Source organism: Orbicella faveolata, unplaced genomic scaffold, assembly GCF_042242905.1.
Source record: "Orbicella faveolata isolate gen_17 unplaced genomic scaffold, um_ofav_v1 contig_24, whole genome shotgun sequence".
Classification (NCBI taxonomy): Eukaryota; Metazoa; Cnidaria; class Anthozoa; order Scleractinia; family Merulinidae; genus Orbicella; species Orbicella faveolata.
In genome coordinates this window covers 26,105,868-26,130,615 of record NW_028301552.1, presented here as the reverse complement: position 1 = coordinate 26,130,615, position 24,748 = coordinate 26,105,868, and the positions used below count along the sequence as shown (strand labels likewise).

The window sequence follows — 24,748 nt, the reverse complement described above, 5'->3', positions numbered from 1 at the left end:
AAATAATGTGTTATAGATGTGATATGAACAACAACAACAACAACAACAACAACAACAACAATCCCCTATTTAATTAAACACAAATATTTTGTTTAAAGCTGCGGGTTTGCTTGTGGGGTTGTGTGTCTAGCCTAAAGTTTAAGAAAACATAATATGTACAGTGAATGATGATTTACTGCAACACTTTCATCATACACTTACCTAATGTCATTAAGGCTCCTAACAGGATCCAGCCAGCTTTAGCTTTGTGTAAAGCAAGCCTGGGATTCTGAGTAGCTGTCTTCAGGAGTTCATCTGCCACACTAAACACAGCCTTGAAAATGAACGCAACTGTGTGAATCAATGAAAGGGAACACCACAGGACTAAATATTTGAACCCATGTCATTAAATCATAAAACTTGTTCAAGCAATCCATCTTGGAAAGCAAAGCTCTAAATAGTCAGGATGCCCGTGCATCAAAAATCTGAAATTGTTGGCTTCAACAAGAACTGCTCTTGGACTTTGTTGCCTGGATCGATCTGACTTCAAATCAGTTTGTTTGAACATCAGAAAGCACATTTTGGTTCTTTAAAACGTGCTGATGACTTATGGGTTTATCAAGGCTTTATGATACCTCTCAACCACCAGGCAGGCATGCAGGGCATTTTCCAAGAGCACTTAAGAGCTTCATATCTCTTTTCTGTTCGATAGTATTTCCTTTGGCACTCGCTCCAACTCACATGTCGTGTTTCACGTCACAATAACCGATGTAAGCAACCAGGTTCCCAGACTCCCACTTAATTTCCTATTTTCCTTTGGCTTACTAGAGGACAGCTAAGATTCTGACATAATTATTTGATTTTGACTTTGAACAATATAAACAGAAGCTACATTTTATGTATTGTATTTGGCATAGCATGCCATCATCTTTGCTTGAGAGAAAGCTATCTTGACTCAGGCAGATGTTCTTCCAAAAACATGCAAATGGGTGAAAAAAATCAAGGTCAGTGTTTAAAATATAATTTGTAGTTAATTTACCGAGATTTAGGCAAATCAGAGCCAGAGAAGAGAAAAAAGGCCTAAAATTCAACTTAGGGCAGATATATATTCTGCTCTTCAATTGTTTTCTTTAATTCTAATACAGGTAGAGGTAAGGTAATATTATTGTTAGAGTCATCTACAAATGATGAATGCAATCACCTTTCCTTTGGCATGTGGTATGCCAAGTGGACACTGATGAACTCCTCCAACAAGAGCAGCCAACGTATGAGCATATCCACCAACAGCTTCACCAGATGACTTGAGAGAACTGATGCGATTGATACACCTGTCAATCAGTGGTGTTGCTTGTGATGGAACAGCAACTGTGATACATTTGAGACACCAGGCGGCTAATAACTGAGCAGCAGGTGCTGGATGAAGCAGAACAGATAACACATGATCTAATAGATTCTCTTGAATGAGGGACATTGCTGTGGTACTAAGCCCTTGCACTAAACATCCCAGCTCTTGCAAAGCACATACAAGAACATGTTGTGTGCTAATCACATCATCCATGCTCTGAATAACACCAGCTGAGTTACTGCTGTCGGCTGCACTATGCACTGCATCAGTGACCATGTTCATCTGGTTAGTCAGCAAGCTGCACAGTTCTTTTGCAGCATCTAGCTGAGCTGGTTCACCAAGAAGCCTTCCCAACACAGCACGCAGAATAAATGAAATGCAACGCCTGGAGTACACAGCATCAACATGAGTCTGAGTTGCCTTGGAGCTTGATAGAAGCTCAAGAACATGTTTCAAAATGAGGCTGATGTTTCTCTGCACCCAGACTCCACCCATCTCAGTAAAAAAGATCACATAAGCCTGCCAATCAAACAAAAGTATGTTAACGGCAAATGTAAAATCCCACCATTAAGTACAGTGTATAATATCAAAAACACTGTACAGAATACATGTATTGCAACTAGCAGTTTTAAATAATTTGTTTCCACTCCAAGTATTATTCTTGTACAGTTTTTTCCTTTGGCATAGAAGAATGAATTTTCCCTTGTTGTGGCTGTAGTGAATATTAATTACTTTTATTTTTTTGTAGATCTAGTGGCCTGATGGTCAGGATGCTGGACAAAGGTCAAGCAGCCTGAGTTTGAGTAATAGCCATTCAGTCTTAATCTTGGGCAAGACAGTTTATGATTGTTTCTGATGAATTTACTGCCAAGGGATAACCCTGTGATAGACTAGCATCCACCCAAGGGAAGTAGGAATACTTGTGGTCCCTTAATTCTACAGAAAGCATGATCAGTGATATGGACTAGTTCACTCAGTGAAGACTTATCTTTGCTATTATTTTTATACTTTAAACAACATCTTTTCCACTCATCATTTACTTTACTGAGTAAACAAAGGAGGTATGTACATTGTAAGTCTGTTCCAATCCAAAAGATCACTGGCCCAGATGGCTGAACATGTTCTGCAGCTTAACTCCAGCTTTTACCACATACATGGAATATTGCTACTAGCCTGAATGGGATTCTACACTGTAGTCCAAGACAAGTTACCCCTCAGCATTTTGTATGGTTGCCCAGACAGTTAATAATATCCAAAGTGAGAGTGAAGTGTTTTCCCTAGGAACAGATTACAGTGACTCTGGTTTGGGATGGTTCATTATTTATGGGGATGACCAGGTCAGGAAAAAAGTGACCATTTTTGTTCCGAAGCGAAAAGCTGCTAAATTCATGGAGATCCAAACAACCGGGTTCTGAAAAATAATATGTGCTTCTCTACGGAAACATAAGACCACTTCAAAGTAATGCTGATAAATGTACACATGCTGCAGTTACATGTACATGTACATGTACATGTATCACTGCTTCAGGCTTTTATTGCAAAGTGACGAGGCTTAGAACTGTACTTTTTGAATTCATGTAGTCAAGCTTATAAGGCTGACAAACATACTACCATTATATATTTTTATCTTGAAAAAATGTGAAGCCTATTTGTCTACCCTAAGCAGCATTATGTACACTGTGTACAAAAAGAAGCATATCTAGATACCTTTACACTTTGAACCTGAACTGCTAACTGCACAAAATGTTATGAGCTAGTAGCTTGCTTAGAACATGGATAATCTTCAAGGTAGCCCAAACGAGTTCCCAGATACTTTAGATGCCTGGGAGCAAACCAGAGTGATCAAATAACAAGGCAGTTTCACCTGTTTCTGTCAGGTGATTTTGTGAGTTTCACCCATTTTGGGGGTTTCGTTTCTTTGTTTTATGTTTCAGTATGTGCCTCAAAACAACGTCCCAACTCTGAAATGATTTTTCACCATTGAAAAATGTTATGCCCGAACATACATGTTGAGCACAACAATGTGGAGAATACAAGAATGAAAAGGTACAATTTAACACTGTCAGTATTAAGTTATACTCATTACAAGTTATTTATCGTATTAGCAGAGAGGAAAAATACAGTTAGCAACAATCACACTACACATGCTTGTTGGAAATGGCATATTGTTGGTAAAGTTGAGGCACTCCATAGTGAAACGATTTGTAACTATTGTTGTTGAGTTTTGCGTCAAACCAGGAATATTTATCAATTCCATTTACTTCTTTGACTTCTCTAGGTTCATGGATTATATCATTTGATCAGGAGTGTTATATAAAAGTGATCTCCAACAGGACATTTTGTACTTTTTGATAGCTGTTTCTGACCCAAATAATTTTTTGAAGATAATGTACTGTTGCATTGAAAGCCAAAATTGTAAAAATGGAAAACTGTTCATTTGCACAAGTCTACACAAGCTGCAATTATACATACATGTAAAACTACTTCATATTATTATTGTGTCAATTTTATGTCAGCTTTAATAATATTTCCATTGACCAGGCAGGCTTTGAAAAATTCTAGAACAAATCAAGATGGGCTTTGAAATTTTGATATGATTCTACGACGGGCATTAGGAAAAAAGAAAAATGTTGTTTCTGATTTTCTGACCCTGTCATCCCCATAAATAATGAACTGTCCCTCAGTACTGTAACCCACACTACTCAATACAGAATTCAGCAAGCTCACCAATATGCTAATGCACTTCCTGCAGTTACAAGCAAAGTCCTGACTGTAATTCATAATAAGTTATGCACCTGTGTAACTCCTACTCTCACTTCACGTGGAGCTATGCTCTTGAGCAGTTCTCCACCACTCCCCTTCAAGAATCCAATTCCTCCACGAAGAAATCCTCCTGACATGTAAGAAAAAACTTCTTCAAGACTGCAAGTCTTTTTATTCTTGCCAGCTGCCACTGTGGCTGAAGGAATCTGTTGTGTCATAGCCATTAATGTACCAATAAGCTGAGCAACACATACACGTACATCATAGTTTGAACTCTCCAAGGCTTTAAAGCATGTTGACATCACACCTTCCAGTTCAGAAGTATACAGGAAGTTGGCATGCTTCATCAACTCCAGAGCACACTAAAATGTATCAAAAACATATGTTAAGTAACACAGACACTGTCGGTGACAATATTTGAAGTGACCCTTCTAGGTTAGTTTTTGATGTTAATTAAGGCAAACTTTGTTTAAAAAAAAAAGTACATAAGAAAAAAAAAGAATGACATGGTTGATATTCACTTATTTGGAGTTGTAAAAAGTAACAAATGAAAGAGAATGTTGTGGCAAGACACACATTTAGGCATTGACTATTGCCAAACTTATAACCTGATTTGCTATTACAGTGCTATCTATTGGTTCTATATGTAATGCCCTTGGAAAGTGCACTTGGTTTTTCAGACAATCCCTGAAGGTTAAGTGAACATGGCAGGAAAAGTACAGGGACTCCAAAGGCTCCCATACAAGGAGCACAAGGAGCCATTGGCAAGCAAATGAAGAGCTAGCTAGGAGATTCCTTTGTTTTCTCATTAACTTTGACAATCTTAAAGGTCAAAATAATATAGTAATCATAATAATAATAATAATAATGATGATGATGATGATGATGATAATGATGATAATGATAATAATGATAATAATAATAATAATAATAATAACAATAATAATAATAATAAATTTTATTGGGCTCATTAAAATTCTTCACTTAAACTTTACATGATTATCATTTACAGTACCAAACTATTTAAAATAACAATTGTATCAAAATCCTTAAAAAAGGAAGCAAAATGTAGTTTGCAGTAATGAATAAAATTGACAAAATCTGACAATTGGAATGACTTGTTTAAAATAATAACAATAATAATAATAATAATAATAATTCAATGAATAATACATTCATATTTTACTCATATAATAATGATAATAATTACATTTCTATAGCACTAAATTATAAAAATATTCTAAAGCACTTTACAAAATATTACGTCTAAACAAAAATAAAATTGCAGTTACATACAATGCCAACATACAACAAATGCAGACACAACAAGCAAACTAGCAGGTAATCATAAGACCTTAAGATGTTAACTTTACTAGCTTAATTCCACAAATAATCAACAAAAACTAATTTTGTGTTCTCAACAGCTGAATTTACTGTACAAGTTAAAGTTTTCATATATAACAATGAGAACCCAGACAACATAATAGACACAAAAGTGAAACATGTAGATAATAATGCTTTCTGTTTGACTTGGAGATTGATCAGGACTGAAATACAACCTTTTGTTATGAAGACGTTTTCCATAAACACAGTTGCATGTGACATGAAATGATGATGATATTCATGTTGCATTACAGTGACATGGTTCTGTAATCTTAGCATTGACACACTTTTCTGGTGTACAATGTGTAAATGCTACTAAGCTCATTAATTCATAATTTCCTCTATAAGACGTGCCTGCAGCGAATCATGATGGCAGTTGTATTCATTATCTTAGACTGGATAAAGTGGAACCCTGCTAATACGGTCACCAACGTCAATGAAAATTTGGACGTATGAATGGGGTTGAGCCAAATTCATGACTGGTCTAAATTGTGTGACATCATACAAACACTGCACTGCCAAACAACTGTTCTTTAATAAGCATCCAGAATGCAGATATATAACTTTGAAAAATTGAAAAATCAATCATTACATGCAACATTACCCACTGTAACAATGAAAAGACGAGCATAACTGGTTTGAGTGGCCTATAAACAGGCTGAAATTACACACTGGTTGGGATTTCAGAATGTGGCCATTGGCCATATTAATTGGGTTGACACACTAACATGGTTTCCTTATAAGAAAATGTATGGGCATTTTGCCAGGACAAGAAAGACTGGTTGAAATAAAGAGGTGACCGTAAGGTGGGCTTCCACTGTATTTGTTTTGATGAATACAACCACCGTGACACCCTGTGGGCATGACTCATCTAGAGGGAATTGGCCATTGTCCTCCAAACCACAGATGGAAAGGAGAATTCAACATCTATCACTCTTATAATCAATAATTTACTCATTGACACTAAGTACACAACATCTACCATTTATTCATAGAAATGCACCTTCTTATGCAAAACAGGAACAAATAAAATCATTGTAACAAGCAACATTACACAATACCTTTGCGGCTGCACATCTAACAGACATACTTCTGTCTGTTAGAGCTCCACGGACAGCTTTATAGATATCCCTGTGTAATACTGCTCCATTACTTCCAAGGCCACGCAAAACCCGTTCCAGACTCAGCATGATTTCACAGCGTCCTTGAGACTACATGTAGACAAACAAATAAGCCATGTACACTCTTTTTTAATTAGAAGCTATTAGATATGAAAGCTGAAGCTGTGATTGAACAAAACATCAAGACTGCACTAAGAACTACCAAGGCTGAGATTGTTATAACTAGATTTTCCTTAAACCTCCTACTGTAACATCATTTTGAAATATTGAAGTATTTCCACTGCGATAGCCTGTATACATTTTTTCCCTAAGAAAGCAAATATCTAAAAAACTTAAAACACAAAAATTGTTTAACCTCAAGTAACATGTTAAGAACATTTTCAGACCCAAACCAAGAAAAAAAACTTACAACATTCAGTATCAGTTGAGCCTAGTATCAAAATATAAGCCATTCTTGTTATAATAAATATTTAGTAGGTAGATAAATGGCTCCAGAAGATTATTTGTGGATACTGCAGTTTTAACATTAAGGCTATGATGGAATGGTAAGCAACTACAATGGGCGACAAAAGTAGTTGATACACTTTTAGAATGTGACACTTTTCAATATTCAACCTCTTATTCTATTATATTTGTATCTAGCATTCATTCTATGATACCCCCAGCCCCCTGATTCAATATTGTATAGGTGCTGTGGTCTGTGCAGTTTAAGAAATAGAAAAACCAACATTGTTTGGGGGAAGGGGAGAAAATGTTTCCAAGACACTCGCAAATCAAATTTTACTGCCAAGTGTCTCAATGCTTTTGTCGCTCATTGTGCATATTGTGTCAAAACTACAAAGTACCTCTGCATTTTTCATGGCTTTGATCAGAGTTTGTACAGTCTCCTGATATGATCCACCAGCCTAGAAAAATAAATTACACAGTGATGTAAATATTACCACACCTTCTTACGACAACTTTGTTCAACAATATGTTTGAAAGGAGAGATGAATTTTTCACTCGTTTGCCTCACGATGGAGTCACTTTAAGATGTAGATCGCAACATTTTGACTGCTATACTGCTAGTCTTCATCAGGCAATGAGGTCAATTGTTGCGTGTCACTATTTGTAGCACCTTGGTTCGCTGCTATTGGTACATTTCGATCCTCATTATTACTCTGACTTCGTGGCGCTGTTCCCTCATAGGTCCGCATTCTAACTGACCGGCTGTTGTGCTTTCTGATTGTAGGCATCATTGCTTCAGGAATTTTGATTCCACTATCTCTGTTGATGTTATTTGGGTGAAGTCTTATATGGATAGCTTCCTTGACCATTTGTGTGTACCAGTGAGGGTCATGATCAATAAACTTGACTTTGTCCCGGATGGGTAAATGCCCCGTCTCGTTGGCATGTTCTGAGATTGTGGTGGCTTGAGTACGAGCAAGCCATATGTCTTTGTTGCAAGGAATCAACAACAACACTGTCTTGTTTTGTTGGTTCAAGGGTGTCTTTAGGTCGCACTAAGTAGGACCTAAGAGTTGTGTCAGAGATCTCAACAATTGGTCAATTGTTGCGTGTCGCAACAATTGACCTCATCGCCTGATGAAGACTAACAGTTTAGCACTCGAAACGTGAAACATTAAAGTGACTCCATTGTGAGACAAATGAGTGAAAAGTTCAACTATCCTATCTTACCCCACGATTAATAATTTACACATCTTTAATACATTTGAACTTATCAAAGGCATCATGTAGACCAACTCATTAATGCAGCAGCCACACATGATGGCAGTTAATCAGTGATTTAATAGATCCCCTTTACGCATACAAGAAAGTTCTTGGAAACAGTTTAGTAGTGGCAGGCAATTAGGTAGTAATCGTTTTATAATTATTGTTTCCTTTTCATTTCAAAGATGTCAAGAATGCTTTGACTTTTACCTTTTACTTGGGGAGCAAGGATGTTGTAGTAGTAAGACCCCTTGCCTCCCACCAGTGCGACCTGGGATTAAATCATGCTCTTAAGTGGGTTGAAGTTTATCGAAGGTTCTAACCTTGCTGTTCGGAGGGGATTTTCTCTGGGTTCTCCAATTCTACTCCATTTACAGAAAGCAACACTCCACATTCTAAAATTTGATCTTGAAAGCCTTTCCATGCAATGTGCCACTCCCAAATCCCATTTAGTTATAATTATAATTTATCAAATTTACTTGTATGCCAAACAGTTTAATTTTCTAGTAAGTGCTTGTGAGGTTCAAAACACAAAGGATCAGTTTATATCTTTTGAGACTCTTGTTGTACCTGCCACCCCCTCCCCCCCTTAAAAAAATTCAAGACATATGCACTGGCCCATGGAATTTACCACTTGAGATATTTTCATATTTACATTTGCATTTGAAAAGGCTGCCCGCACTAGACTCAGTTGCAAGATAGTTCCAGTCCTATATTGAGAATACTAGTATGGCCTATTTTATTATTACCATTCTTCCCAGCCTGTCATAAATGGCACCTATGCAAGTCACTGCAGTTCTACAAAAAAATTAAATCACTATATAAATATGATAGCATTCAACAAATTGAACAACCATACATGTCCTTACATGTCCTTCATAACACAGATGTTGTCAACACCACACAAGACAACATACATTTATATAGTGATTAAATGTAGTTCCTTATATTACTACTAATCCAAACGTTTGCACTTTGTTTAATCTTATTAGTCTAGGTACAGTTGAACCTCTAATATATAGATTTAGCAAAGCCTAAAAGTGGAGCTCCTCATTACAACAATTAACCATAAATGAAAAAAGGATTTTCCCCCTGGATCAGAAACTCAAAAAATGATCAATTGTGAGCATGTGATTGTTCAGTGTGTGATGTCACTACTTTTTACATTTTAACAAACCATACTAAATGAGTATACCCAAGATTGTAGAAATTACGTACGCAACATATCAACGATAATTGTGCAAGGAATATGTCGGATGAAAAGTCAACAACGTGTCAGGGTTTAACTTGCGTTAAAATTTTGCCTTTGCATGTACTCCCTCCCTCTCCCCCAGAGTAATAACCTGGCTTGAGCCCGCAATCCAATCAAAAACCCAGTACCTGGTCAGCGCTCAACTTAAAAAAACACGTAACCTCGATGAGCTCTTGACCTGAGCCCGTGATATGGTCACGTGATACTGGTCAGTGGATATCTTGTTTTGACAGCTGTCAATTAATCATAACATGGATGTGCAATATCAAACATGTACTTATGGTAATGGTGCTACTCTCTTATTTTTCATGGAATGGGGCTTGGTGTACGGAGGTACAGACGGACGGACGTATGGACATGGGTTACCAAATTTTAGATAAGAATCCATCCATTTCGCTAGTACAACGGTTTAATTACCTCAGCTCAGAACAGTTTGCATGTACACAGAATGATAGAAAAGCGAAATGAATGGAAATACAACAAACATAGCCTGACTAGTGCCAGGTCCCTAACTTGAGTACACTAGTGCCAGGCAGGCCTGACTGATTACGTTCTATCTCCCCCTAAGTCTTTAGTGACAATGTATAAACTGGGGCAGTTAAGACTGATGTAATAAAAACAGAACGGAACAAGTGTCAATGAGTTTGTTAAATTGTTCACAGTTCTAGAAGGCCTTTTTTGTTGTGGTCCCTAAGGGGGGCTCCTTTGTTCGGGGCTTGGTTGCAGGAGGGATTGTAGGGGGTGCCGCTGTCAGCTGATGGTTGAGTGGTCAAGATTGGTGGTAACTGAGTGCTGTCTTGTGTGGGATGGAAGTGCATTGCTCCAGGTGTAGGGGATTCTGGTGCTACTGGTCCCGGTGAAGACTTCGCAGGTGGCTACCCAGTTGAGGCTGGTAGTAGAGGAGTTATTGGGTTGCATAGGGAGGGCGGCTCGGGGAGATACCGAAGGTCATCATCAATAGTGTGTTGAGGAAGCTGTTCCTGTACGGGAATATATTTCCTCAAGAATTAACGGTTGCGGATGGTGAGTCGGCCCAAGCCATCAACCTGTACTACATACTGGTCAAACTGGCAGATCTCCATGATGAGGCCCGTCTTATTTGATGGGATGTGGACCAGTTTGGTTCTGGATGCGCACAAGGTCACCAACTACCAGGGGTGGGAGTCTCTTGGTGTGTTCCGTCAACCTCTCTGTGGCTTTCATGTGTCTGATAGGGCCTGCTCCCTGTTGGCAAGGGTGTCACTCCAGGTTGGATGTGGTTTGTAGTGGCCAGGCAATATGGGTATCAAGTCCTTGATTGGTCGCCCAAATATGCACTGTGCTGGAGACAGTTTTGTGTTGGGGTCAGGGGTGTTTTGATATTGGAGTATGGCACATTGTAGGGAGTCTGTGTCAAGAATGCCATGGGCATCGGTGTTGTCGGTAATGAGGCATTTCATGATCTTCACACCAACTTCTGTGTGGAGGTTTGAGTGTGGGAAGGCTACTGATGAGAGGCGGTTGTGTACACCCCACTCTTTCAAGAATTGACGTGTGGTAGTCACAGTGAATTCTGGGCCACCATCTGTGGCACACTCATCAGGGATGCCAAATGTTCTGAATGTGTGGTGGAGGCAGTCAATAAGGCCCTTGGATCCCTCTTGCACTCGTTCGATGATGGGCCAGTTGGAGTAGCGGTCCACAATAACGAGGTAGTTCATTCACCTTGTAGTGAAAAAAGTCGGCACATATGGACTGGAAGGGATATGCTGCTGAGGTGAGGGGGTAGGGCGGAGCACTGGATTGTGAAAGGGCCATGCGGTTGCAGTGGCTGCAGTTCTCCTGCAAGGCTCTGATGGCTGCAGTGATTCCTGGCCAGAATACTGTTGCTTCAGAACGGGCAGTCATTGAGGTCACCCCTTGGTGGGCTGAATAAAGAACATTTAGGATATGTTGTCGCAGTGATGGGGGTATGACCATGTGGTCCTTGTAAAGGATAACACCATCAATGATGTAGAGGTGTTCTTGAAATGGGTGGTACACTTGGAGGGCCTGTGGGAGCTCATGTCAGAATCTGGGGAAGCCAGACTCAATGAAGGAGATCAGCTGGGTCACATCCTTGTCACTTATGGTTGCCAGTTGGACTCTGTCCCATGTGATAACCATGGCATGCAGTGTTGAGGAGGCCAAGGATGAGAGTTGATCATCGAGGTGGGAGGTTGGTGGAGGGTCTGCACAGCAAATGCCAGTCATGAAGGAGGGGCTAGGAGAGGGTGGGTCATCCGAAGTGCCTGTACATGTCACATCATCAGGTAAGATCATCGTATCTGCTGGGTCAGTGGGGTGGCAAGAGATAGCATCAGCAGCCTTATGTCGCATTCCAGGAATGTGAATCATACAGAATCTGTAATGTAGGGTCTTCCCTTTAAGGTTGCAGAGGCGAGCATTGGAAATTTCATCAACGGTACAATCACCAAATATCTTGAGCAAAGGCTTGTGGTCTACCGCAATGATTAGGTCTCTGCACCCAAGGACAAAGAATCAGGCTTTGTCAAGGACATCGGCCACTGCAAGAGCCTTTCCCTCTACAGGGACGTATTTTGCTTCAGCAGCATGGGTGAAACAGCCTCCAACGAGGGTTATCTTCCAACCTGTGCGACAACAAAATGGCAAAGCCAGTACCCTATGCCATCTTTGGACCAGTCGGTAGCCAGGCAAGTTGGTTTGGATTTATCAAAGATGCGGACACCCTCTTCAATATCTCTGATGATGGTAGCTTTGGATTCCTCAAAGAGCTCATTGTTCCAGTAGAAGGATGTGCCCGGCTCAAAAAGCTGCGGAAGGGCAGCATGCGCTTGGTGGCAGCAAAGGCATACAAGACTTGATTGAGGAGGCCAAACCAGGATCTAACATCAGTGATGTTTGTTGGGGTTGGGAAATCATGGATGGCATCAAGGTACTTCTTTCAGGGTCGAACATTTTGAGGGGTAATTTCAAATCCTGCAAAGTCAACAGTGTCAGCTCCAAAGACGAACTTGTCCGGGTTGAGAACGATGCTGTGTTGACCACATAAATCAAGCCCATCCACTGCTTGATGGAAGCTCTTGGTGAGGTTACCTGACCAAAGGAGTGTTTCATCAATGCACTTTGTTTTGTTGGGGACATGAGAGACAATCTCATCAAAACGTCGGGAATAGCCATTGCCAGATACTATGTAGCCTTGCGGTGCAGTTTTGTACCAATATCTCCCTCAAGGAGTGATGAAGGTGGTAAGGGGGCAGTCATCTGGGTGCAGGGGGACACTGTGGTATCCATTCCAGCAGTCAGACTGTTTTCTTTGTATTGCTGGGTACAGACCGTGCTTGGTGGAAAGGGCTCTGTGTGTGGTAGGTTTCACGTGTAGCATGGCAGCTGAGTGCCTGAAAGTCTGCTGTGCGGCAGGGTTGACCATTCTTTTTGGCATAGATGACCATGGGGTGACAACATGTGACAGCCTTGCCTACTTGGACTGGTTTGAGGACACTTAGTGCAATGCCCTGGTCTAGGCCGGCCTTGACACTTTCCTGCCAGTGGAGTGGAACCAGGACTGGGGTGTGGTGGGCCACTGGCTCTGCAGTGGGGTCAACCATAAGCCTCCTGGTGGCACCCTTCATCAATGGTAGTGGTTGGTGCTCACAGGTATTGAAAGTGCTGGATTTGTAGTAATTCAGGAGCCATTGCTGTAGGTGCTGTTGGTTACCCTCAGTGGCAGGAAAAGGCAGCTGCGTGGGTTTTGGTGGTAGTGGTGGTTGGCGGCATGGGCAATCACATGGAGGGCTGACTGCGCTGTCGGGTGTGTGTGGCTGTGTGGCTTAGTGGCTGGTGAGGTTCTCTTTTCCTTAGGTGCCAATTTGGGCTCTATCATGGTTGTAGAGTGGAGGGCTTCACCCAGGGTGGGGAAGTTTGGGGAGATCATGCCTAGAGCTGTGCAAGTCTCCTGGCTCAGGAACAGTTTGTCGGCATCACTAGTGAGGTACACAATTTGCCGGGATTCGGAGGGTGTCCAGACTTAGAGCGGCCGGAGAACCGTAAGATGACTGCCCCAGGATTTTGATGCCATGGTTGTTGGCTGCATGCATACACATGGTAACTGGCATCAGCAAAGTGTCAAGGCCGGCCTAGACCAGGACATTGCACTAAGTGTCCTCAAACCAGTCCAAGTAACAGTAGCATTACTTTTAATATTTTCATTGAAATTGTAATTTTTTCTTTAGCAAGAATGAGTGCAAATAAAGATTGATTATTATCAGATCATCCTCGCATAAGCCGAGGTGGCCGATTACCGTCATACTTGCCAAGCAGCTCTGACAGGCCATGTCAGCCATTGCAGTGATTTTGGTCATTACCGGCTTGGATGTGATCGCTTTGAATTCCAGGGCTGCATAATCATTTGGGTAGACTGAGTTTGGGATGGCTGTTGAACCCAGCAGTCACTGAGGTGGTGGTAAAGGTGGTAACCTAATGAGATGGCATTCTCCCTAGGATTGCAGCTGAGGCTGGTGGCTGTACAGAGGGCATCGAAGATGGCGCCTTCAACCTCACTGGTGGCACTTTTTGAGGGGTCACTGTGCTAGGTCGTTGCTCTTCCTTTGCTGTGACAGACAGCCTCATAATGGTTCGCCCATTTGCAGTGTGTACATGTTGTGCCATAGGTAGGACACTCACTCTTTCTAACCCTGGAGGGGCATTCTTCCCATGGCCATGTTTGCCGCAACAATTACATGAGCCAGGTTTCGATTGATCCTTGATTTCATCCTGCTTAGTGCAGCGGTATTGACTGCAGGCAGCGTCTAATCTCTGTGATTGTTGGAGATGCCCTGCCAACCGTTTCCCGGCCTCCTTTGCTTCAACAAATTGTAACACCGTCTCCAGGGACATGTCTTGGTTTTTGTCTCCAAGTAGGTCTAGCTGGATTTTGCTGTCAGCGAGGCCACGTATCAACACATCATGGAGAACGTTCTGGGTATAGTTTACTTTGCCATTGCAGCTTGGGCACATGGTGGAGAATTTGCAAACACCAGCCCGACCACGCAAGCAGGTGCCAAACTACTTATGAGCTCATCTCGGTCCTGGCGCATCTGGTGGAGTTGTTCTCAAGCTACCACAGTGTTCTCTTCTCTCATGGTGAGTTTCTCAATGGCGGCTATCACCTCAGCAATGGGTTTGTCGGCCAGCGAACTGCCGGCATTGCGAGAAAGGTCCTTTCGTAATCGTTCATCGCAGCACTTTAGCAGCTGCATGACTCCATTCTTCCCAGTGACATTGGTTGCTTCTACATAATCATTCCAGCGTGTGAGGAAGTAAGACCATTCTTCACTTGACCCTGCGGCAAAGACTGTTGGGCCCTGGACCTTTTCTGCTTTTGCCATGGTGGCAGGATGTCGTGCAGCAGCGGCCGTGGTGTGAGTGCAACTCGAATGGACGGAGATTAGAACAGCGGTGAGGGCGTCCTCAACGTCAGCCATTTTGTACTCACAATCGGGAAATGGGCATCTATGCTTTGGCATTGTTGTTGTCCAGGAGTGGGTCCGTGGAAGTTGAGAGACACTGCATGTTGTGAAGGCCAGATGGTGGCCAGTTTATTGTCTTTCGCGAACAATGAAACTCGACTTCTTGTCGCTGAGGTTCCCGCCACTTTCTCTGTAGACTTATTTTTGCTTTTCTATCATAGATAAGAGTCCATCCATTTCGCTAGTACAACAGTTTAATTACCTCAGCTCAGAACAGTTTGCATGTATGCAGAATGATAGAAAAGCGAAATGAAACAAAATACAACAAATGTGGCCTGACTAGTGCCAGGTCCCTAACTTGAGCACACTAGCACCAGGAACGGCCTGACTGCTTATGCTCTAAATTTTCTAAGGTATGGGGCTCCATTCGTGCACCTTCAGCATGCAGGAGCTCTGCTATTACATAGCCAACCCTTTATCAAGTCCTGAAATTATTGTCAGTAATATGCTGCAAATAAAACCCTTATTAACTGGCCACCTCTATTCAGTGGCCATGGCCACCTTTTGGTCATCCTGATGAGGGTTCTTTTGTTGCCTTTACCCCACAATGGTATAAGTACACATTACCAGGTGGAAAAAGAGTAAAATTAAACAGTATAGTCTGTCATGATAAGGCTTAACATATGCATGTACCATATTGCCTGTTTGAAAGCCCCATTGTCAAAGTGTTCTTGGCATATCCAAGAAAATGTTGTACTACAAAAATTTATAGATGACTCATTGAGAAGGGAACATTATACAATTTCATTGTCATCTTTATTCATCATAGATATCATAGTATCATTTTCAATTTACCATTAAAAAGTTGCATGTTTTAAGCAGATGCTTTTGGCTAATTAATGCTTCAAGTGTTATGTTGAAAGGTGCAGCATGGTTCAAGCCCGCATGGAATCCAAGTGAAATTAAGGATAATTTAGTAATCAGGACTGTCATTCAGGACCATGACCAGTAACACCTCTCAAGGCTGAGTATGCTTGATGTTTCCTTGATGCTAAGGTGAACCTGCCTGTTGTTGCTGGAATCCACCCACAAAGTAGCACGTTTTCTACAGGTGTGGAGAACAAACTCAAAACTCAATGACAATCCTGCTAATATCATGCACATTTTTGGAGGTAACAAAAATTGCCTGAGTCGTGCATTGAGGGGGGCAATCTCTTGAACTTCTGAGAACGCATAAGTGATATTTTTAATCCTAAATTTTATAAAGAATCGTTCAATTACTTGTCTATCACATAGACATGGAAGCCAAACTGGTTTTATTAGCAATAGAAAAGTAAACTAAGCAGTATTCAGCAAGTGTCAATGAACTCTAAAAACCCACAAATCAGCTCATTATCACACTTCATTTCTGCACAACAACACCACGACAATCAAACCACATTTGCTGAAAAACCTTAAACATACATAAAATATTGACTTTTAGGCAAAGTTAAGCCTCTGTAATGAATGTTTTTAAGACATTTAGAAGTTCTTCAGTCAGACCTCAATGACGATGCACTGACTTGTATGAACCACAGTTGGTTCTGCTAAGGCTTGGTGAGCTTTTATTGCACTGACTTATCTCCAGTAACAATGCAGCTGGGAGCATATCAAGCTGTGTTGAAATGTGTACGACATTAGTGGATAGAGATGACTCAAGACACCTGCTGGATGTAGAATTATTCTTGAAATCATCTGTTGTTATCATTTCTCGCCTGAGCCATAGTCACCAAGTCCTTGGACCGATTTTCTTCAGTGTATTGGAAATTTTAGCTTTTTCAGCAAAAATGGTATTCCTTGGTTGGCAATCTCCTTTCAGGACAGACATCTTCAACTGGCGAGTTCTCCATCATTTTCATCACTGCAGTGTCAATGGTATTTTTGCCCCTTGTGTTTTCTTGTACCACATGCCAAAAACCATCCATTGATTACAGAACTGATTGCAGAAAAGAAGAATGGACTGTTCACTGCAATTTCAGTTCCATTGGTTTTCCACTTTTCCACTTCAAAAAAAATGGTCTTCCAGTGCTTTGTGTTGTTTAGTGAATTACATTTTCTCTCATTCCCATAGTTCTTCAATAAATTCATCATCAACTTTCTCAAAACAAGAAACCACCGCAGCAATTTTCTTTACCATTGCCAAGTGACCAGAGAGCCATGCAATTTTGCCCTTGATAGTTTAAGAAATTAAGAGCAAATGTCTTCTGTCTCAGCCAATAAAAATTAATTACTTTTGCATTTTATGTTAATATTGTTATAACTGAAATTAAATCTGAAACAACTGAAGTACTTGTGACTTCTGAAGAACTTACAGTTTGACTGGAAGGTAAGACTGTGACTCATCCTTGGACCTAATGATATCACTGCACTTGTTGACTGTTTCATATAATGTCCTGGTGCTTCCAATACTGTACAGCAGTGCATAACATTTTGCAAGCAGCTGCCTTGTTGGTGGACCAAGGATTTCAGTTAAATGTTTTGAAAGTTGTTCCTCAAGTTTCTCTTGGGAGTTCTTAACTTCTGTCTGAGAAACAAAAACCAACTCAGAAAAATGCACTACAAGTTAGCTAAATGTATTTTCTTTGAGTTTTGATTGGTTTTCTAGACTGCTTACCTATCTTGTAATTAGCCCCTCAGGAGGGGTAATGTCATATATACTATATGGGTATGTGCCCTTGTGAAGGATATGGTTTTCAGGCAGTTAAGTCTTGGATAGAGTGTAGAATTCAGACAGTTTTGGACAAAAATGAGGTATAATTTAATGGAAAAGTGCCCAATGTTATATTGTAATAAATCATTTAGTCTAGTACAGGGGTCTTTACCAGGGATTCTAAGAAAGAAATCAAAACTAGAAAGTGACTTTGTAAGGTTTAGTTAGTGTATTTTTTACTACAAAAGTGATAGTTTCTGCGTGGAAAATAGCTAATGTGGGATAGGGTAGGAGTTTCTTTTGGTGCCTAGTCTAGAATAGGTCCAGCTAACCATGGCCTAGTACAGGGTAAGGGTTTCAGTGTCCCAGTGGCACATCCCTACCCAATGATTTACAGAGCAGCCCCCGCCCCCTTGGGAGAGGGGATTAGCCAGAGTGATTACTTTGGTTTTGGTTTCACTTCACTCAATTGAAAACCACTCTAACATCAACGATAAATCTCCTGGAAAGTAATAAAAATAGAACTATATAGTAGTTGTGTCGCATGGATTTAGTTTTGTACTTTCTTTTTTTTTAGTATAAACAGGCAATAGTTGCTATTTGGCACGAAAATATGCTACGATATTTGTCCGCGGACATTACCTGTTCCAAGAAGCCAACAGTTTTCCAAGAGCATAGCTTGAGGAAAACTGTGAGCTTCAAGGAACAGATAATGTCCAAGGACAAATATCTGGGCATATTTTCCCACCAAATGGAGGCTATTGTGTTTGTTATCCTTCAAATCTTTTCTGCAACACATGCAATTTTGAAAATTGGGGAATATTCTCGGATATTCCCCAGTTTTAGCTAGGGAATATTTGGTCATGTGATGTGTTTAGACCAATTGCATGTGAGCGAAAACATTTCATGGATTATAATCAGTGTTGTCTGATCTTACATAATGTTTTTTGGATATAAGAACACCACAAACTGGCTAGAGGTAAACTGGGAAATGATATCATTAATATCCTTACTAGTAAGATAGGGGGCGCTTTCCATTATACCAAAGATTCCAGAAATTTTGGTCAGAATTCAAATGGAAATGTCCGTTTCGGTTTCTTCCGACCGGAATATTTGGAATCACCTCTGGAGGTGGTCTACTTATTTTGGTCGGAACATTCCGGCTGAAATTCGCTGTTCCATTTTTGACAAACCGGTTCTTTGCCCTATTAGGGAATTCGGTAAAGGAATAAAAAAATGGCAAGAGCCATTCCTTTTGGTAGGCCCAGTTTAATCGGAAAATGTCGTTCCATTTTCCTCGGGTATTCCCACTGATCTCTGACCGGTCAGTTTGGCACCCAAAACACCCAGGGAAAATACTCCACTTGTGTCACAGTGAAGCTCCTTATGAACTTCACAAGCAGTGTATTTTCCAGTAAAAAACTCTTCTCTATATAATAATAGGAAGTACACTGTCAAAATGGAACTGAAACCATTTCTGAACTACTGAAATGCAGGTAGTTTCGTGTTATTACTCCCTGGCCATCAAAAGCCATTTGGAAAAAGACAAATTAACTCTTTAACCTGGTAAAGTTACGACAATGCACAGTTCCAATTTCACATGCCTCCTAAAAAAGCCCACCAAATAGCAGAATTAAGCTCAAATTTTCTTCTGAGAGCCTCACCTTTTTGACAGCGGTAATGTTATCTTCGAGATTCCTAAGCCATTCATAGATAAATATGGCTTTTTGATTTGTTGGCGTTCGGCCGTACTCCTCTTCATTGTAAACCAGTGTAGGTGAATCGAAATCCATATCGAAAACAGTCCCACAATTTTTATATTTACTTCAAACCAGCGAAAAAAACAGCTTTGTAGTCCGCCATCTTGGCCTTGGCAAACAGCTTCTGCAAACGGATGTTGTGTTTACTCGCGGGCTCAGATGAATACGGCAGCGCACTCCAGTCGACACGTCCACGATGTCGTCCACGATTAGTCGGCATTGGTTACGGGTGTCACGAAAACTCAGACCCCGAAAACTCAGACCTCAGCTCGACCTCAGACCCCGAAAACCCAGACCCCGTAAACTCAGACATTGATATTCTGCTCCCGCAGTCCCGCAATCGATAAATATTTGCATAAGGAAACACGGGACCGCGGGACTGCGGAAGCACTAGGTTTATACCCATTTAATATTCTTTTTTTATATACTTTAATGATTAATGTCATGACTGCAGGACTACTGGAGCAGGAGATTAATGCCACGCAATCGTGGCCGGGTATTCTGAAGTTGGACAACATAATAGCGACTCTGTCTTTCTAATTCTTCGACAAAAAATTCGCCAGCGAATGTCTCACCAAAGTCTCGGGTGATATTTTAAACCTTGTTAGTTTTTCACCGTTTTATCGACGCGACAGCGATAAACCGGAGAACATAAACATCTCACTCCTTTCGGGCATGGTAGACTACGAGTAGTCCCACTTTCGCTTAGTCCGTCGTGCGTGACGAGAAAGAAAACCGCGAGAAAAAAATGGCCGCGCGAAATCCTGGGGGCGAGGAGCGCCTCCAGGATTTCGCGCGCCCATTTTTTTCTCGCGGTTTTCTTTCACGTCACGCACGACGGACTAAGCGAAAGAGGGACTACTCGTAGTCTACGGGCATGGCTGTTGCCTATGAACATTGCGTGACCATAAAACATTTCAGGTGAAATCTTTTTTTTGTTTTAATTTCGAGGGGTCTGAGTTTTCGTGACACCCCATTGGACACGGCATACTTGTAAACAACAACTGGATGAGGTTTTTGTGATATTCAGAATAATCAAGGTCGAGGTAGAAGTTTTCGGCTGAGGCTGATAACACTTTTTGAGACCTTGATTATTCTGGATATCACAAAAACCGAATCTAATAATTGTTTTATAATACAATGAATGAAAAAACAAATGGCAGTCATGTTTTTACTTCTTCTCTGAAGGCAAGCAACACAAAGCGCGCGAACTTAACATGATTACCCTTCGAAATCATGCACCATGGTCATGACGTGATTACCCGTGACCTTCAGTGTCCTTGACATGATTATTGTATAATCTGCAGCTAGATGACGTCACAGGCACTGATTTCGAAAATTCACTGTATGCTTTCAGCCAATCAGAAAAGAGATAGTGAGTTCACGTATAATAGTTGACCTTATACTCTAATCACCCTGAAACGATTATAAAATATTTTGTAACTAATCTTAATAAACTCGAACACAGCATCAGGGGCGGGCATCTCGTTTATTGATGCTCACTTTCGAAAATAAAGAAAGAGAACAAAGAAAACTAAGTATGCAAACTTCTCGACACTGAGAGTAAAGATGCTAAATTATCCTTAATATAGCCGTCCTTGGCTCGATCAGTCTTTCATCTGCCATGATTTTTGAAGAGTCGGTCACTGACGCCTGCGTTAGCGGCCGCAGAAGCACCTCCTGCTCTTAGACTGTGTAAACCAAACAAGTGTTTAGGAGGATACCCTAATTCCGCAAACGCTGGTAAAACTATTTCCATAGTTCTGGTATAACTCGTACCCGTGGAACGCAAACTATAAGAAGAAGTAACTTTATGAAAATGCAAGGAGCGAAAAAACGGTAAAGACGAAGACAAGTCTAAATTAGCGCTACGGACGTATCTGTTAAGCATGTGAAAAGGGCAAGAAACAGAGTCTGATTTTCTTAAGAAAACATGGGCGCCATCCCTATAAACATCTGTTTTGCTCTTAAATACATAAATCCTAACAAATGTATCGCAAAAACTAACGTCACAACAACGAAGGCTAGCTAACTCGTTGTAAAGGAAAAGACCGAATAGGCAGTCACGCAAATTGCAGCTAAGCGAAGATCAGAAATATTAGCATTGGGACCCGCAAACCACTGAACCAGTTACATATACTCAAAATCATTTCACGAGTAACAGGTTCTTTCTTGAGAACAGGTTTTGCAAGTTCCCTTTTTGCAGCCTCAAGCACGTTCCTTACCAATTTTGAATCATAAGGACTTGGAAAGCCATACAAATTGTGCCATAACAGGCAGACTCAAGCGTGGAGTAGGGGTAACTCTGCTGTAGCAAAACCTCCAAGTAAAGGGCAAGCAAACGACTTCTTCAAGGCAAGAAGACCATTCTCTAAATTTTTGAAAGGCTCTTGAATAACGCTCCGTTGTTGACGAGGCCTTTGTTTTAACGGCACGCAAGGGAAGACCTTCCGCTAACTTTCGAAGCTCTGGATCTCTTAAGTGGGCAACTTTTGAGGCAAACGCATATCCACCTTGTAAACAAGGGAAGTAACAACAAGAAATGTGAGAACAAATAGAAGTAATGCAAATGCAACGCAACCAAAAACATAAGGAGGGCCCAGTGACCTAAATGGTACATTCAGCACAACTAGAAACGGGCAGTCCCGCACAAAGACAACAATGGCCCAACGGCCTAGAAAAGTTTAGTCACCCATGGCCAACACATGGTGAACGGGCAGTCCCTCATAAAACATGGCCAAGTGGCCGCGCGACATGACGTCTCATAAACAGATTCTACTGGGCACTGTACTGTATAGCTCCGTCAAGCAGCAGAAAAAAACACTGGGGTACTAAAATTCTCTGAGCCAAAAAGGAAACTATTATTTGCCCCATGGAGATAAACATCTTTGCCGTTCTCGACAAAGAAAATCAATGGCAAATGATCGGAAAATCCTCCTGCGTTCTACCAAAAAGGGCCAAAAGGGAGCTGAAGACCAATAAGGAATAACCAGAATTCCTCTGCATTGACAAAAACATACATGGTGGATGACATTTTTAACTAATGAAACAGGCGGCACCAGCCAACAGGTTTCTCCTACCCAACTAAACGCTTGGGAATCCGTGCCCAAAGAATCGGGATTAAAGAACCTCGAAGAGAATCGGGGAACCTTATGGTTTTTGTAACTAGCGAAACAATCTACTGAACAGGGACCCCATTAAGAGTTGACTGCATAAAAATAACAATCTTTAACTGTCCAGTCATCACAGTCGACAATCTTGCTCAAGTAATCAGCTTTCTCGTTTAATGAACGACGTATCCACTCAGCCTCGATTTCGATATTGTTTTCTTTGACGGTATGAAATATATCAACCACGAGTTGATGCAAATGTTGTTTCATACTACCAGAATCGACGATCAAAGGAACAGCTTGGTTATCAGTAAACCACTTAACAGAACACCCTGAAAGAAGATGTGCAAAACTCTTTAATGAAAAACTAAGCACATCCAACAGCGCTAGCATCTGAATAAACAATACGAGATGGTCTGCGAACAGCGTCTACGAAACACCTGGAATTGAGATGAGAAACAGAATTCTTCCAGAACTCTAACTCCTTGCGAGCGCAGGGATCCAAATCAACTCGAGACTCCCACCCTTCTTTATGGTCAAGAACCCTGTGAAGACTCTTAGTCACAAGCCGGTTTGCACACAATACCAAAAACAAGCATACTGGAAATAATACTACCCGTGACAGAAGCCAGCTGCCTGGCAGGTAGACTACTCTGGGAGAGTGTATAATCGATACTCACGAGTAACTTGTCAATTTTGCCCTCAGGCACAGTCAGCAAGTTATCCTTTAAATCCCAGCGATAGCCCAACCAACGAAGAGACTGAACTGGGGCCCAGATGCTTTTCTGGGTATTCGCCACAAAACCAGCACGGAACAAATCCAATTTAACGGCTATAGACTGGGAGCAACAGTCGGCGAATGTAGGGCACACACCTAAACCATCATCCAAATACACAGCTACTCTGAAAGCCTGAAGGCGCCAGTAACGCACTAAGGGCCTCATGACTTAAGTAAATATATAAGGGCCAGTGGAAAGGCCTAATGGTAAAACAGTAAATTTGTAAAAGTGAATTAACCCATCCTTGGACCAGGAAAAACCTAAAAACTCTTGGTCCGGCGGAAAAATGTCTGTATGATGATAACCAGATTTGATATCGAATGAAAAAAGCCAATTCTGGGAACTATCGACAAAGCTAAAAAGCATGGTTTTAGCGTCTTCGAATTTCACCTTGGATTTCATAACAAAATAATTAGGGCGCCGTAAATTCAAAATAAGACTTTTCTTACCGTTAGACTGCATAGAAACTGATAAGGGGTTAACGACAATAGGGGCAGACTCGCATTCAAACACAAAACCTGTGGCCAGTAGATCAGAAATGGCCTGCCCAACAAAATCGCTATACTGAATGGCTGAGCGATTATTGGAAAAATGGGTTGAAGGTGGGTTGTAAATAAGAGGAATCTTATACCCGTCTAAAATGGTATCGCGAATAAAGCGAGAAGCACCTATATGCTCCTAAAAAGCTACATTAAGCTTAAGATTGCCTTTAACTTTAACAATAGGCGTTCCGTCCTGATATTCAGCACAAGAACAACTGTCACGTGAATCAGATGATTCAGCAAAGTTACCGGTAAGTTCAACTGGGTCAAAGTCTCCTAAACATTTGACTAAATCAATTAAATTATACTCATTTTGCCCTAGTCTCTGGAAAACGGCTTGCTCCAGAGAGTAAATTGTGAAGCCTGGAACGGGTTCACGAGCCCACGGGAGGATGGGCTGAACAAAATGGCAGAGGGGAAAGAACACAAATTTCGAGGCTTCCCGGAGGCTTCCCCGTACGTGTCTTTCGTATACTTTATGGCCACAGCAAAGGAAATGGCAATGTGTAATTATATAAATTGCACCCGAGCCTGAATCCAGGTCTGCCCATTTGCACAATGTAACGTTCGAAATTTCGCCGTCACGAGTAATCTATTAGACAACCAGCAACTGAAATATTTATTTGTTATTTTTATTACATTTTGGGGGGTGGTCCGTAGAGGGGTCCGTAGGGGGAGTCCGTGGACCGGTCCATAGGTAGTCCGCGGACCCGGTCCGTAGTGGGGGTCCGCGGACCGGGGGTCAGTGTTTTCGGGTTACCCTTAAGTGTGTGTCCTTGCTAGACATAAACTTTGTCGGTTTTTCTTCGGCAAAACTTTATCAACAACGCATACACTAGTTGGCTTA

General features: G+C 41.2%; 1 protein-coding gene across 2 annotated transcripts in view; it reads right to left on the bottom strand.

Annotated features, from left to right (window-relative positions):
• Positions 1 to 19,614, bottom strand: part of LOC110062398 (HEAT repeat-containing protein 5B-like) — a 72,987-nt gene extending 53,373 nt beyond the window's left edge. For both annotated transcript variants that reach the window (XM_020769281.2, XM_020769282.2), the window contains exons 1-8: positions 19,375 to 19,614; positions 17,373 to 17,584; positions 9,051 to 9,099; positions 7,437 to 7,496; positions 6,532 to 6,681; positions 4,120 to 4,449; positions 1,181 to 1,843; positions 202 to 313 (exon numbers count right to left, since the gene is read on the bottom strand). In XM_020769281.2, coding sequence (XP_020624940.1) covers positions 202 to 313; positions 1,181 to 1,843; positions 4,120 to 4,449; positions 6,532 to 6,681; positions 7,437 to 7,496; positions 9,051 to 9,099; positions 17,373 to 17,584; positions 19,375 to 19,503 — 1,705 coding nt within the window. In that variant the 5' untranslated portion in view covers positions 19,504 to 19,614. The remainder of the gene's footprint in view (positions 1 to 201; positions 314 to 1,180; positions 1,844 to 4,119; positions 4,450 to 6,531; positions 6,682 to 7,436; positions 7,497 to 9,050; positions 9,100 to 17,372; positions 17,585 to 19,374) is intronic.
• Between the last annotated feature and the right edge of the window lie 5,134 nt (positions 19,615 to 24,748).